General features: G+C 33.7%; 1 protein-coding gene and 1 long non-coding RNA gene across 2 annotated transcripts in view; both read right to left on the reverse strand.

Moving 5' to 3' along the window:
* LOC143249489 (lachesin-like) overlaps window positions 1-2004 on the reverse strand; it is a 103075-nt gene extending 101071 nt beyond the window's left edge. Inside the window, exon 1 of the mRNA XM_076499416.1 lies at window positions 1812-2004. Coding sequence (XP_076355531.1) covers window positions 1812-1890 — 79 coding nt within the window. The 5' untranslated portion in view covers window positions 1891-2004. The remainder of the gene's footprint in view (window positions 1-1811) is intronic.
* A 14399-nt stretch (window positions 2005-16403) lies between these two features.
* LOC143249492 (uncharacterized) overlaps window positions 16404-17486 on the reverse strand; it is a 116691-nt gene continuing 115608 nt past the window's right edge. The window contains exon 4 of the long non-coding RNA XR_013027805.1: window positions 16404-16702. This is a non-coding gene — a long non-coding RNA (uncharacterized LOC143249492). The remainder of the gene's footprint in view (window positions 16703-17486) is intronic.

Raw genomic sequence — 17486 nt, forward strand, 5'->3', positions numbered from 1 at the left:
GTCTTATAAACATTTTATAATACTGATTGTCAACCAATACGCTGACACCTTTTGTCCTTTTTCACCACTCCAGTTTTATAAACATATTCCACGCCACGACCAAGTCACGAGAGTTAAATTAATGAAAAGCAAGTTTAAACTTTAACAGAAGTAAAAAAACAACAACCTATATTGGTTTAGCACTGGTTTTACAGTAGAAACCAACAGAATGGTTCACACCCTGAACTTATTTCTACTTATCTTCAGCTCAACTCGCTACGTGAGAACCATCAGCTTCAACAACAGCATCACGTTCTTAGATGAAGTTAAAGCTATACTTGATGTAATTCCAAGTCTTACGAACAAGTTATTTTATAACAGTTGACAGCCACGCTGTGGGGATTCCCACGTGTTTGTTTAAACGACCAAGACATGGTAACTTGTGGATTAAAAGAATTACCCTCAAGAATGGAACTATATCTTTCATTAATATGTAAATGTTCTCAAAACACATCGAACTTGTACCTTTGTATATATTCTGTATACTTCACTTATTAAGGCTAACATACGCAGTATCATATCTTTAGTATACTGGTCAATACTTTACTTTTAATTAGAAAAAGACAATTGATAATTTCCGAAGTAAGGTCTGTAATTTATCTGTTCTCAATAAATTTCTAACCATCACTCAACATTTCCCTAATTCTTCACGGAAAGAAACTGTGAAAAAGTTTAATAGAACAAGAAACGAATACCATCATGAAATTTATGAGTAAAGACAACAGGTCTAAAAACCATCAAAATTAACACAGTTAGAGAAATGTTGATCTATGATAAACTAATTTTAAAATTGCAATATATTTATTACGTACGATAATGAAAAAAAAAGCTTATCCGGGATAGTGCTTTTTTAAAATGTTTGTTTATATTCTATAGTTGAATATTAAAAAATATATAAAATTTAGGTTGAGCACGAAAATGATTAATTTTTTTAGACCACAATCAACAGAGAACGACTGAAGTAACTAGTTTAGTTTGTATGTAATAGTTGTTCAAAAAGTCCATAAATTAAGCAATGTACGGACACCCTATATCTGTAATATCACATCTGACGTGATGAACCCTGGTATTGGGCGAGTGCTCTTGTCAAAACTAAATATAGCAGTTATAGTGTGATTTATTTATTATTAAATTCTTCTTTACTTTCACTAATAAACTTTTAGTTTATTACATGTCAACATTTTCTAAATTACGTGTTAAAACAGAACATTTTAATTTTGGTGTAATAATTAATGTTAACAAAAATGTAATATGAAATTAATTGCAAATAGTTAATTGTTATTACATAAAAGAAAACTGAGTTAAACTGTAAAAAAGTGTAACATATTTAGCAATGGTTTAAGTGATCAAAATATTGTAAATCATTTGTTAAACACATACTTCTCAAAATCTTTATGGCAGAGTTTATACTATCAGCGTGTTTGAGAACTTTGTGTAGACTTTATTATCTCAAGGTTGTATTTCTCAGGGGATAACAATTGTTTACCAATCATAAGTTTGCCTACGCTGTTAAAATGAATGTGTGGAATCAATCAAGAAGAAAAGACGTTCTTATAATTCGATTCAAAATACATTCTTGAGGATGAAAAATACCACTGTTCGTTATAACACATACATACATTTCACACAGCTATTTTGTCCATCGCCTATGTCGAAAATGACAAATATTTTTATGAACATTTGATTAGCATGAAATCTAAAAACAATATCCAATATAAAAGATAATGATGTTAGGATCCTATCGTAACTATAGTTTAAACATTTAAACTCACCTTTACTTGGCTCTATGTCTTCTATGTAGGTACTAATCAGGACGAGTGTTATGAAATCTGGTCTAACAAGCAAGCACATGACCGGTGGGTGAGTGGCTATAACAACCTTAAATATTTTGCATGATCATATATTTACTTTAGTTTATAAGTAACATCAAACGACACAGTACCTTCTGCGTGAGTTGATTGATATACTAAGGCGAAGGAGCTGGTTTGCCAAGTTCATAAGGATAGAGCAGACGAACAAGTCGAGCCACGTTGTTCATCAACTTCTCTGCGCAAGAGCATATTCTACAAAAATACAAGTCTCGTGAACACGCGACATTCATAGTGTAAACTTCCCCCGCTAGTACAGCGGTAAGTCTCCGGATTCACAACGCTAAAATGAGGGGTTCGATTGCCCTCGGTGGGCTCAGTAGATAGCCCGATGTGGCTTTGCTGTAAGAAAACACAAACACGCATAGTGAAAAATCGTAATAACTTTAGGGTTTTAAGTAATAGATTGTTGATAGAATTCTAGACAATGATATTGATTTCTCATTTTTTCTTGATACAGTGTTTTATTCTGATCTATAGAAATAAAATATTTAATTGCTAAAGTAATTGAAGAAATAAGTTCATGTTCTAATATTTCCTGAACATTAACATAATCTCTCATATGTTTTATCATAAGGAAATATAATTAAAATTAACCTTTCTATATAACTGGCTTGGGTGGGTCGTACTTCGAAGCATTAGAAAATCTCCTACATGAAGTTATAGATTTTTACACTAAAATCTGATTAAAAAAACCAAAACATTTTGATCTGAAACAGCTATTAGTCCTCTTAATTACTGACATACTGTTTCATACCTAATGTTACCAGTAACAAAAGTACATTCATAAACTTATAAATAATCACTTGATATTGATGATAGGCTTAAAATAATTATCGTTATTATAAGGCGGCGTATCACAAAATCGTTGGAAACGTAAGAGTGAACAAGGAAACTTTTATGATAGTTTCCGAAAGAGAATTTAAACAAGAAGAATATTTCCTCACGATAACAACTGTGGTAAAATAAGCACATAATATCAGAAAAGGCTTAATATTTTAGACGATTTTATTTGATTTTAATATTTTTTATACTTTATATATATATCACTCGATAGTGGGATACCACATAAACAAAAAATACGATAACTTAAAAATTTATACCTTGTCCGAAATTTTTGCCATCTTTGGAATATTTTCGTCGTGTTAAAAGAGTTGCATCTTTTTTTTTTTTTTTGAACAGCTTATCAACACACGATGTCTCCTGCAATTATGCACAAAGAGTAGAACAAAACGTGAGCAAACTCTCTTGATGTTTTGTCTGGCTATACACAGACGAAAAGGCAAAGAAGTAGGAATAAAACAACTTTACAGTACCGCACATAATATTCTGAAATTCAGACGTATACACGGTAATGGAAGTAGTTAAGAAAACGTGCACACGATACACATATACCAGAAACAAATAATAAGTATTGAGCATGTATTAAATGGTACAAAATTTTATTACATAAAATACAAAAGAAAAATGAATAATTTGGACAACCAACTTTTGTTATGTATGGAAAGCTCTTTAATTTAAAATGAACAATTACGTCTTATTATTCGTTTCATAAAATTGGTAAATGTATGATTATGGAATACTGTTCTTATTGACCTATGACGTTTATTACTTTCAATAATACAACCAAGCTGCTTTGTTGCCTTTGATTTTCTTAGTTTTTACCATGTTCAAAAATTGCAGATAATATTTATACTGGGACTTTTTACTAGATAAGTTATTGCTGTCAGCTTTTCATCGATCTCTTCACCGAAATGATATGGTTTTACTGTATTTGTAGTATAGTATGCTTGAAAACATGGTCTTGCTGGATGACGTTTTTTTACTCAATTTGTGGTGTTCATGATGAAATAATAATAATATTATGGTTCAGAATTAACCTCTACCTGCCAGCAGTCAAGGTACCATCAGCTATCTAGCAACAAACGTCTACTACTTTCCATCACGTTTCATTAAGATGGTATACTTTAACTGTGATTCTGCTCTTATGTTCACAGTAGTTGATTGTTTATAAATAATTTAAACTTGGAACCATCTGTAAAATAGCACACTCCTCGAGCTTTACTCATTCTACTGTTTCAACATTTTAGTTTGATTACCACATCTCCGAAGCTGTTTTCGATTACCTACACTTTCATTAATATCACTTTTGCAAATTTATAGTACATTGGTTTGTTGCTGTGTTTTTCAGGTAATGTTTACATTTTAATTTATTTAAAGCAGGATCGTTATTGTCATGTATACTGGACCATCTTCTATTTTGTAAAGATCGTACCTTGAAATACATAAGATCACTTTGATGAGTTTTAGTTTTGTACCTTAAGAGTATTAGTGTTACATTTCTTTATCATATTATTTTCGACTATTTCTGCTTAAACTCGGAGATTTTCTACAATTCTTATATGATGTATTAGCCAAACACTTTGAGTTCTGAAACGTTATCGCACATTATTTCAGTTATTGACCTACAAATGGATAAACACAATTTATACTAGACATAAAATGAGTACTCGTACGTTGAAACTTCCTTATTAGTCGGATAACAACTAATCACAGTATAGACTATCAATTTACGAATATTCTCTGGTGTATTTCATTTTCACACGATACTATGAGTGACATTTCTTTAGCATTTGATTTAAGTACACTATTCTTCCCCTAATTCAATAATTGTATTCCAGTATTGTATATAAAGAAAACTTTTATCTCAGATCTAAGCTTCTGTTGTTATAGTAGATTTCGTCGTTGTAAAATGTTGAGGGTCTGGAAATTTGCATTACTTTTTACTAGTTAAAATATTTTATGGACAAAACAATGTTTCGGAGTAATATGTTTTTCTTGCCTTTAGAATATTTAAAATTATATGGTTCATTGCAAGCAAAGCTTGAACTGTATTTTTCACCAAAAAAACAACAACAACCGAATATTGATTTACGCGCCCATGATCAAAAGTGTATATTATATCTGGAAACATTTTGCATGCAATATTAACACCTTCAGACAGAGACCAAATCTTCAGAACTAATACTTATTACAGATTGTTTAAATTTGCACGCTTACATGGGAAAAGTGATACAGTGTTGTGTAATTTCTAGATACACAGAAACCAGGAAATATATTCTAGCCAATTGAAGCATTTCAGATTACTGAAGAAAACTGTAAACTTCGTGATTAAATACAACTTACAACCATAATGATCCTGGTCTATTAATTCTTAGTGAGTTCAAGCTTTTTCTTTGTGGGTATTTGGGTATGTTGAATTTTAAATACCCAGCAGGGTCAGGTGCACAAGACCTCTTCCTCCATCCCTAGCTTTCATGTCGGCCACCACTATGTTGATGTTGTAGTGCTTTTGGGTCAGAGTATCCCACAGTACTTCGGTCCTTTTCAGGGCAATGTCCATGTATTGTCTTGAGTTGCCCTTTTTTATTTCTTACTTTGTTTTATTAGTTTTTTTAATTTATATATATATATTTAACGGAAAAAGAGGAAAAAGGAAAAAAATAATTATAATACACACAAACAAAACAAAAAAGTATGAATATTATACTAATTCTAAACGCCTAGATCATGATGGCTAGCTTGATTTATATTTCTTAAATATATATTCAGAGGAGAGAGGTACTTAGGACTATGTTCATCATGTATGTAGATTACACAACAAATCATTTTTATGCCAATTTATATTATAATAATTTAGTGTATTATGCAATAGTCTTACAGATACTGTCTCTATGTTTACATACTTGTGCACGAATGTGGATGAAGTACTAGGTGGTATAAGCTGAAGTTAAGATTGAATTTTGTATTTTTTGTAGTTTGTGTAATTGTTTTTGTGTTATGTTTAACCAGGCTGAAAACGCGTATTCTATTATAAGTCTAACGTATGTTTTGTAGATCTTTATTATATTATCAGGTGATGTGCCTTAATTTTTACCTGACAGACTTCTTGCATATTTTGCTTTTTTCAGATTCTAATCAGAATATTGTTAGTATGCTGTATTTACGTTAATTTGGTATCGTCAGTTAATCCTAAAAATTAAGCCGAGATAACAGTCAGTAAAAGTGATCCGTTCATGAATAACTTTGGTGGATCTTTTTTCAGTTTATTTAATCTGGTGAATAGTGTTACTTGGTTTTTCGGAATAATAGTTTTTATTCTATATTTCTGGCAGTATTCTTCTAAATTATTCAGGATTGGTTGGAGGTTTGTTGCTGCTATTGAAAGAGTGGGGACACTTTTCCAGACCGCTATATCGTTAGCAAATTGTGATGCAAAACCTAACTTTAGGTCCGACAGTGGCATATTATTCACATACCTAATAAATAAGACAGGTCTAACTATCCCTCCCTATGGGACACCTGCCTCAGGTGAAAAGGGTACCTGAGTGGGCCCCATTCACGTCTACTTTACACGTTCTATTATCCAGAAAGTTAGATAGCCAGCGAATAATTCCCTGGGGTAAATCCATTTCCGTTAACCGGTGGCGTAATCCGTTATGCCAGACCGTGTCTGTTTGATTTGTTTTGAACTTCGCGCAAAGCTACTCAGTGGCTATCTGCGCTAGCCATGCCTAATTTAGCAGTGTAAGACTAGAGGAAAGGCAGCTATTCATCAACACCCACCTCCAACTCTTGGGCTACTCGTCTACCAACGAATAGTTGGATTGACAATAACATTATAACGCCCCACGGCTGAAAAGGCGAGCATGGTTGGTGCGACGGGGATGCGAACCCGTGACCTCAGATTACGAGTAGTACACCTTAACCCACCTGGACATGCCGGGCCCCCAGACCGTGTCAAATGCTTTCTCAATGTCGAGAAAGCAAGATGCAGTGCATTCGTTTTTGTTAAAGCTGTCTGTAATTGTTTTTGTTAATCTGATTAGGTGGTCTGTAGTTTGTCTATATTTTCTAAAACCGTTTTGAATTTGGGGTATTTTTGAATTTGCTTTTAAGTATATAGATAGTCGGTTACTAATTATTCTTTCTTAAATTTTGTCGATGCAACTGGTTAGGCAAATTAGGCGATAATTGTTTGGTTTATTTGTTGGCTTTCCTTCTTTCTGGAACATTACAATTGCTGCTTCTTTTCAAGAAGCAGGGCTATATCCCGCTGAAAATGATAAGTTAAATAGAGCTGTTAGGGGTTCATATAATTTCTGAGTACCATTTTTTAGGAGAATTGCCTGTATACCATCTAGGTGCTGTGGTTTTTTTTTTTTTTTATGGCTCTTAGTACTTCCGTTCCTGTTATATCTTTTATTAGTTGATGAGTGCTCAAAATAGACAAATCTAATGTTGAGCTATATATTATACATATATATATTTGAGTTCAAGCTCAACATTAGGTTTGTTTATTTTGAACTTCGCGCAAAGATACACGAGCACCACCTGTGCTAGCTGTTCTTAATTTAGCAGTGAAAAACTAGAAGGAAGGAAGCTAGACGTCACCACCCACCGCCAACTGATGAGGTATTCTTTCACTAATGAATAGTGGAGTTGACCGTCACATTATAATGCTCCCATGGATGAAAGGGCAAGCATGTTTGGTGAGATGGAGTTTCGAACCCGAGATCCGCAGCTTGCGAGTCAAACGCCATAAGCACTTGGCCAAGCCGGGCCTGAAATGTTGTTATTAAAATAGCTGTCATTTTGCTGGTTTCGAACGTGTGTACGTGCCTAGAAATCATTCAGGTTGGCACTACGCATCTATCATCAATAAAGTAATTTAAAAAATAATAATAACGCATTTAAGCTTAGATTAATTACTTCACTATTTATAATTTGAGCTCAACCTCGAAGAATGTAAGGTTATAATTACATTCTTTATTAAAACGTATATACTGTGTAAGATTTTGTACATATAAATTATATCGCACGTGTTTACTTGTTTTAACATTACGAAACAACACCTTATAATATTCATACCAGTGACCAGATTTACATTGTTTAACCCCTTTTCTGAAGTAATAACCTCAGAATTCAAATACAATTTGAGGTTTAATTATTTAATTTTATAAAATGTTTTAGACATTAACTCTGAAATAGTTTCGCGCGTGAAAATAAAAAAAATATTTTTCCATACTCTGACTAGGTTAGGGTAAGTGTTAGGATCCCGATCTATAAATCCGAGGTTCAAAGTTCGCGCTTTGGTACCGCACAAACACACTTTTTCATTATTTAATTATTGATTAATGCGTTTCAAATTATAGACAGTTATTGTAGATATTTACAATGTAACTTCAAGCGAAGTCCCGAAATGAATAAACTATTACTTAGGTGCAGATTTGATTTTATTGTAATGTGCCAAAACTCTAATAATGCCAGAATTTTATAAATATACAAAGTTCAAAATTCCCTCCAAACAACAACCATTACACTGCACAACAATTTTTTTGAAATGTTTTTGCTGATTGTGACAGGTATCTGGTGGTTATGCACAAATATAGTTTTGGTTTTGCTTCATCACGTAGGAACTCTGAGAAATAGACAGTTAACTGTTTACCGGCAATAACGTATTTAACTGCGTTTATGTTTCTAATACGCTATTAAGTTCAACATAATTAAAAGTGTTTTGCTCCTGATTTTCGTTTGTATTCAATGTCCGGTGCATCATGTTGCAGTGTCCAACAGTAGTCAGCAAGCATTGACGGATTCCAGTTGCCCTGATATCGTTTTTCCATTGTAGCAATGTCCTGGTGAAACCTTTCACCGTGTTCGTCACTGACAGCACCGAGATTTGCGGGGAAGAAGTCCAAGTGTGAGTGGAGGAAATAAATCTTGAGTGACATGTTGCACTTCATTGTTTTGTATGCTTTGAGAACTTTGTCTACCAGCTGAATGTAATGTGGGCTCTGTAATTGCCAAGAAAATTGTCAATAACGTCTTTGAAGACTTTCCAGGCAATCTTTTCCGGCCCAACTAACAGATATTCGAACCGCTTGTCACTCATAACATGTCTGATCTGAGGGCCAACAAAAATGCCCTCTTTGATCTTGGCCTCAGTTATTCTTGGGAACATCTGTCTTAAATAACAAAAACCTTTGCCTACATTGTTTATTGCTTTCACGAAATTATTCATAAGTCCCAATTTTACGTGAAGAGGAGGCAAAAACATCTTTGCCAGGTCGACAAACGGTTCATGCGCCACATTTTTCTGTCCTGGAACTAACTTTTACGGAGTGTCCAGCTCTGTCTAGAAAAATGTGACTCTTTTGCAGGACTGTCCCATTCATAGATGAAACAACAGTACTTTGTGTAGCCGAACTGCAGTCCCAGTAACAGAACAACGACTTTCAGATCTCCACAGATATTCCAGTTGTACTTGCTGTACTGGATGTGCTTCAGCAACATTTCCATGTTATCGTAGATTTCATTCATGTGTGCTGCATAGCCAACAGGTATTGAAGGGTGAACGTTGTCATTGTGTAACAGAACAGCTTTGAGGCTTAACATTAATGAATCAATAAAGAGACGCCACTCTTGCGGATCATGGTCACAACCCAAAGCAGAGAACAATCCTTCGATGGCAACACAGAAACAGAGACTGTCAACTTGTGCAAAGAATTTGGTTATATCGTCTTGGCGGCTTTGAAAAACAGAAATATCCGTACTTGGTGACAGCAAACACCATTATGCAGTCTCAAACCTAGCAATTCGGCTTTTGCTTTTGACAGACCCAAATCTCTGACTAGATCGTTTAATTCTGACTGTGTCATGAGATGTGGATCGCCTGAGGAGCACGGTTCAAAATCCGGATCAATGTCACTGCCAGTTCCCTGCATTGCAGTTTCTTCATCTGGTTAATCTAAGGTCCATTCCTTTGTGGTTTCAGAATTGGAAGACTGTCATATAGCACGGGTCTCATTCTGAAAGCAGATTAGGGTATTCAATTGACTTCTTGTTTTTGGCAGAAAAACCAGTCACATTAGTCAAACAGAAGTAACAGTCCGTCACATGGTCTTTCTGTTCTCGCCATATCATCGAGACAGCAAACGGCATTGTCTTTCGAGTGCCTCTGAGCCAAGTTCTCAGATAGTCAGCACATGTCGCACAACAAATGTGAGGCGCCCATTCCTGGTCTTGATCACCAATTGTACAGCCGAAGTACAGATGATATGCTTTCTTCACAAGAGCAGTCATTGAGCGTCTCTGATGAACAAGCGTATACTCGCCACAAATATAGCAGAATGTATCGCGGCTGTTATGACATTGACGAGACATATTGACACCAATTGTCCTGTAAAACGTCTATAACATCTAACTCACTTGTCACAATGCTACTGAGGCAATGCTATATTCTGAAATAATACGTACTCACTATAAGGTCTATATTAATCCAATGAACAACATTTGTGTATGCAAGCCACTTTTGTAGACTACTGAGACAGTGTCAAGCTGTCTCCAGCCTGCCCAGACATGCCCGAGCTGCATACTTCCACAGAACAGCTTCCAACTTGGCCTGATTTCATGCCTGGACATGCCCAAACTGCACCAAACATTGTTCATAGGTCTCTTACAGAAACGAAAATTTTTGGACACAAATATAAGAAAAAACATTACAAAACTGAAGATTTCGATGAAACAGTACGTGATTGGCAAATTTGGATGTGTTTTTTTGTGATCAACAGCCAAAAACCTATAAGGAACAACCAACAGTGTTCAAGAAGCGAAAACTTTGTTGTGCAGTGTTGTCATAGAAATATCAGTTTTCAATGAATCGCTATTAATTCAAATTATTTCTCTACTAATAATTCAGAAGATTATTATTTATATTCACTTAGTGGATGTGGAACATCTAAAGTTTATTAGTTTCTGAGTTTGTTTGATTTTCCCAAGTTTTGAAAAATATCAAAGTCAGTCTGACAAAACTTAGGCCTGGCATGGCCTAGCGCGTAAAGGCGTGCGCTTCGTAATCTGAGGGTCGCGGGTTCGCATAGAAGAGCGAACAACATGCTCGCCCTTCAGCCGTGGGGCGTTATAATGTGACAGTCAATCCTACTTTTCGTTGGTAAAAGAGTAGCCCAAGAGTTGGCGGTGGGTGGTGATGACTAGCTGCCTTCTCTCTAGTCTTACACTGCTAAATTAGGGACGGCGAGCACAGATAGCCCTCGAGTAGCTTTGTGCGAAATTCCAAAAACAACAAACAGACAAAACTTATCGACGTTCCTTCCAATAAGCGTTGGCTTTCATTATAAATTCATAAAAAGACAATAACATTTTTCCCAAAAGTAGATTAACTCGTGAATAAAAAATAAAAACGTTTGAGACAATACTATGTTGTTAGATGACAAAGTTTGGAAAAAGATAGAAAAGTTAAAAAATAATGAAGGAAAGAGAAACAAAATATCTATACGAACTAACTGGAATAAGACATGTGTAGTATCTTTCGCCCCAATAGTCAGTCAACGCTAATTGCCATCATCCAAATGTTGCTTATAGAAAATAAACAATGTTCACGCTTACATTTATAAACGTTCCTCTTAACAATGCATTATGAAAAAAGAATAGAATAAATGATACTTACCCTTACCGCTGTGTGTTTAGTAGTAAAACAGGATAAAACAAGCAGATTAACACTGACAACAAAAATCTAAATATTTTTTTTTCTTGTCAAGTACATTGGTTAAGTAACATAATACTAATGAGAAATAAATGAATGAAATTAACTAAATATTAAATACTACTGGTTATCTATAAATCTAGAAGGTGTTAAAACCATCCTTCCGAAGCTTTACTTAATGTTTTCTTTGGAAAACATTTTTAACGGTCGTAGGTTGTGATTACTATGATTTGTTTTCTAAAACATCACGTATTTTAATAGAAATTATATTTATCTCACAGTTTAATGACCGAGAACACTTCATATACCGATTCATCTATGTAACAAAGCTATTACAGGTTCCATACTGCCCTCTGGGATTAATTCCTCCTCAGCTGATCGTGTTGAGCATTACTCACTATTTCCCAGCTCCAAGATGTTCATTATTATTTAACAGGCTTCTGTGAAGGACTACGAGTACTGTTTTAAACCACACAACTTATCAAGTTTTCACAGACCCTTTACACGTGTCATAAAGTTACAAAACCAGTTTACGTAGATAAAGGTAAAATGTCCAAAGAATCTGAATTCAGGCATTTGAAAGGTTCGTGTTCGGATGAGAATCTTTTCATTGCAATTTCTCCAGCTATCATTATTTTGAAAGCGTACATTGATTTCGAGGTGTGTCTGGACGTTTCTGAATTTCTGGTTTCACGAACTTTAAACCCTCTTTTACTGTTTCGTTAATATTAGCAGCATATGTATTGTTAACCTGAAGATTATCTAAGAAGGTTGAAATGCTGTTCTATATTTTATTTTAATTAAAGTGCTAATACCCATCTTGTAAATATATTGCTAAATGATTCGTTTCGAACGCACACTATATAATATTCTTTTTTTTTATTTTTAAACTCAAAAGGTCGTTTTACATTTAAAGAAAAATGTCATGTTATTCGTATTACAGGATATAAGACATTCGTCATTTCTAGCTTTCTTATCTCTCTTGTAGAACAAGTAACCCTTTTAAGTAATTGACATTCTACTGCCTGTGCATTTTACTGGCAGAAAATAAATGCAGCAATTAATTAGTTCATTTCAAAAGTTTCTGCATGGGTATAATTTACATTATCAGAATATTATAAAATCAACTATTATTATATCAAAACCTTTAAACACGAAAATTACGTCATAAAATATTTACCTGTGAAAACATAACCAGCAGTGTACGTATTTGCTATGTAATGATAACCATTTCGTCCCAGGTTCAATGTTCTATGTTATTTTAATTATTTTTAGTGCAATAGCTTACTAACTTACTGTAATTTTTGAGAATATGTGCTAGAAATGTTTTGTATTTTGAACATTATTATTTGCTAGCGTTGGACTACACCGGTAGTCATTTACTATCTCATTAAAATGTTGCTGCGGTCATATGTTAGCAGTCAAATGACCCATAGTAACATGATACCAACTCTTTCAGCCGCCCGATATAAGAATTATAACTCAGGATTGGTCGCGGGTTCGAATCCCTGTCACACAAATATGTTCGCTCTTTCAGCCGTGGGGGCGTTATAATATGAGGGTTAACCACACTATTCGTTGATAAAAGAGTAGCCCAAGAGTTGGCGGTGGATGGTGATGATTAGCTAGCTGCCTTCCTTCTGGTCTTACACTGGTAAATTATGGACTGCTAATGCAGTTAGCCCTCATGTAGCTTTGTACGAAGTTAAAATAATCTTAAGGTTTTTTTTGGTTATTGTATCCCGCTATCAACAGCAACTTACTAAGACCAAGAACCCTTGAGTTAAAATATGTTAGGTGCACATTTATCTTAAATCAGTATTTCAGCAGCTAACAGCAACGTTTTCAAAAATGGATTTGGCTATTATTGAGATTGTTTTCCTAAAACAAATCATGATTTCCTGCCTGTATTGAAAGATACTTTTCCAACCAAAATTTTACGTGTTGTGCCCAGCTTGTCTAATACGCTATTGAACAGAGTGGAAAGACGTTTGAGTAATGGTTTAGTATAAATATTTCAATATGAAACGTTATTATGTATTCAACTTCCTGGTAATCCGGTGGTATTTCGTGCACTTAACACTGAAACATTTATAGCCTTATTTTGGTAGTACTTTACGTTTTTTAGCTTAAAAGAGATTACACATCACTAGCCCTGGTATTATATACTAATAAATTTATCATTCAATCTTGAAGAAGTATAAGTTGTATTATGGTATCACATACTTGTTAAAGTAGTTGATGTTACGTGTTTTGAAATGGAAATAATCTCACAAGAAATTCATTCATTTTTTATTAATCGTACGAACTTTATAAAATTGCACGGACTTTTATGTATTTTCATAATTTTTTATAGATGATCAAATATATCTTCAGAGAATCATTTCACAAGATATTTATCATCAAAATTCATCAATTATTCTAAGAGTTATTTAAAAGTAACCAGAAAGCCTTTAGTAAAACACTGAAAGACGAAAAATACATAAATTAAAACATTTAATAATTACGGACTAACGTAAATTATAAACATCGTTAAAACTGTTCCAAGAGAAATTATTATTATGTAACGATCAATGATGACCACAGTTTTTTCCTTCCATTCAGAGGAGCCTGGCATGGCAAAGTGTGTTAAGGCGTTCGACTCGTAAGCTGAGTGTTCGAATGCCAGTCGCACCAAACATGCTCGCTCTTTCAGCCGTGGGGGCGTTATAATGTTACGATCAATCCCACTATTCGTTGGTAAAATAGTAGCCCAAGCGTTACCGGGGGGGGGTGTTAACTAGCTGCCTTCCCTCAGTCTTACACAGCTAAATTAGGGACGGTTAGCGACGATAGCCATCGAGTAGCTTTGCGCGAAATTCAAAACAAACCAACCATTCAGAGATTTTTAATTTTTTTCACGTTTTCAGACTTCATCACATTGTTGAAGCATTTATTTGTCTTATGGTATAACAAAAGTTAGGCAAGTTAAGTACTAAATGGTTTCTGTTAAAAAGCTCACTGTTTTTATCAAATTATTTATATCACAGATAATTATAATAAATAAAATTACCATTTCGAAAATTGTTTAATTTCGAGGTTTAAATTCGTAAGTTCAGTTCAATATACAATTTGGGCTACGTGAGTTATTTATTATAGACTTAAAACTTCGAAATTCCATAATTTTCGGAATGCTAAGTTTATATATTATATCTGCTATGTTGCGGCCATAAAGTCTGAAGAACTGAATAGTGACTCATAACGCGTTTTTCTTCACTTCGCCTATCCAGTTTATAGGTTTTCTTCTACTAAATTTTTTTTTTAATTTCGCGCAAATCTACACAAGGATTATCTCCGCTAGCCGTCCCTAATTTAGCAGTGTAAGACTATAGGGAAGGCAACTAGTCATCATAACCCACTCTTGTGCTATTATTTTACCAACTATAACGCCCCCACGGCTGAAAAGGCGAGCATGTTTGTTGTGACGGGGATTCGAACCCACGAATCTCAGATTACGAGTCGAGTGCCGTATCCACCTGGCCATGCCGGGCCTTTTATTAAATGCAAAGCACGTTCGAACCAACAGTATGTTTGATGATAGCTGGTTCCCTTTCAACTTCTCTTTTATTTGTTTTAAATACTTCTTTAAATAATTGTTTTTGTGTAGTTGGATGTTTCCCAATTAATTTCAAGTGCAAGGACTTGCAGTTAGGTTTTGTTTGTTATGTGTTTTTTTTTTCATTTGCTGGTCTAACCTCTGTGTACGTTATCGCAGAATCAATAAGTTTGCATTTCTATTATTGCACAGACTTGAGAGCACTTTAAGAGTGATAATCAAATTCGAGTATTTGATGAGGTAAGAGCATAAATATAGAGTTGACGATGAGTGCTGTTTGACAGCAGACTTTTCTGTAGATTATCAGTTCAAAATTAGGAACTATTAGCTTAGACAACATTGAGTAGTTTCGCTAGATTATCTGGAAACAAACAAAGCATCTTTGAATTTGGGTTTTATTTATTTGTTGCTTTGCGCAAAGCTGGAGTGGAGTATCTGCACTATGTACACCTCATGGCCTGAACCATCGAATTTTCCTTAAAATTGATGTTTACGTTATCTAACTAGACATATATATCTGTATATATATATATATACGTATAAAGAGAATATTAATATTGAACAGTGAAGTATATATATATATCTTCATAAAAAGTGTAGACAAGTTTCTAACTTTCTTTATGTTTGGTTTCTATTATACTTAATATTTATTTATTCTTGGAAAATAATAATAAAACCTTTTCAACGAAATATTATGATAATAAATAATGTAGTTTATGCTATTCTTTTGGAAGGTTAGAATGGTCCTTGAGCCACTCTCACATGCAATCTTTATGCGTCGGTGGCAATATTATTATTATTATTATTTGCATATTTAAGAATCAGCATGTTGCATTTTCCTCACCTGTTTTACAAGCTCACGAACTTTGATATTTTAAATTACTTGAATTTAAATTAATGTTAAATTTAGACCGATTTCAAAATTACTTCTTGTATTTAAATTTGTAAGACTGCTTTTTACGAGAAAAAAAGAGATTTTAATGAAAGAAAAAATAGTAGAAGAATAAAAACTATTAACTTAGATTGTTTTGGAACTAAAAATTCAGAATCTTAAGTTTAAAATTTTGACTCTGTAGATAATGAAGTGAATTAAATTAAAATGAAAAGGTTTAAGTAATATCATAACATGGATTATCAGAAATTAAGCCTAATAAGCAAAACCAGTTTTTGAAATACCAGTAGTTGATGTAGAATGTATTCCAACATATCATAATAGCTTGTAATTGTCAAGAAGCTCGAAAATTTTTTTTCTATTGTTGGCATTAAGAACATCAGCGATGAAAAAAGAATGGGTAGAGGGGATATATTTTTATAACAATTACATAATGTCATTGCAACACAGGTCCAAAACACACGAATTAATACTTGATAGAATTAATATATTTATCCATCTTTCATTCACTTAAGCAAAATATTATGAAAAACTACGGCGGTTTTAGATATTCTACATCTTACAAAAATTGAAATTAGCAGTGAAATAATAAATTGAAGTATAGATAGTCCTGTGAAGCTCCTGTAAAAAGGTCTCCTGCTGGTACAACAGTAAGTCTACGGAATTACAACACTAAAATCAGGGTTTTGATTCCCGTCGGTGGAGTTAGCAGATAACCCGAGGTGGCTTTGCTATAAGCAAACCTGTAAAAAGTACATACCTGTAAAAAGTTTTTTTTAACCAATGAAGATCAGGTTAATGAAATTTTTAACAATGTTATTGTTGTAATCCCAGACTAAACTGGAGTTAATATATAAATGTTAAGCTCCTCTGAAAGGGCAGATTTGAGATGTAATGAAATTGATGAAGTAACTACGAACAGCATGAATAAAATTAATTTAGGCAGTAAAGAAAAGTTTTCAAGACCTGTTCAACATAAGAAAAATGATCTACAATATAGAGAAATAAGAAAAGCTTCAACTTACTCCATATTGGGTATTTTCAATATTATTAAAAATTTGGTAGTTAGTATAAAAGAGAGGACTTCTACACTCGGCGAAAAGAGAATGTTTTGTGTCATCAACATACATTAGGAATGTAGCTGTAGCACACAGTTAACTCAGATCAATGTTCTAATGCTGTATTCCACAATCCTAGGTTAAATACTCTAGTAATAATTTTCTCTTATATATTTGAGAAGATATTGGCAACTAAAACACAGAAATTTATACAAATGTATGTATCATTGTTTTAGTTGTTTACAACTCACACTTCAGGAAGCGGTGGCATAGTAACATGTCCAAGTAAGTATAAGCATTATGGAACAGCATTTGTATTTATCTTTAGCCTAAAACGAGAATTTAGGGAACTTACAACTATCAACATTATGTTCACAAAAGTGTTATCTAAAGACAGAACACTAACAAAAAAAAACTACAGAATATCCCTAAATGAAAGTATATTCGTGAAATAGTAAAATATATCACA

This window comes from Tachypleus tridentatus, chromosome 4, assembly GCF_004210375.1.
Source record: "Tachypleus tridentatus isolate NWPU-2018 chromosome 4, ASM421037v1, whole genome shotgun sequence".
Lineage (NCBI taxonomy): Eukaryota > Metazoa > Arthropoda > Merostomata > Xiphosura > Limulidae > Tachypleus > Tachypleus tridentatus.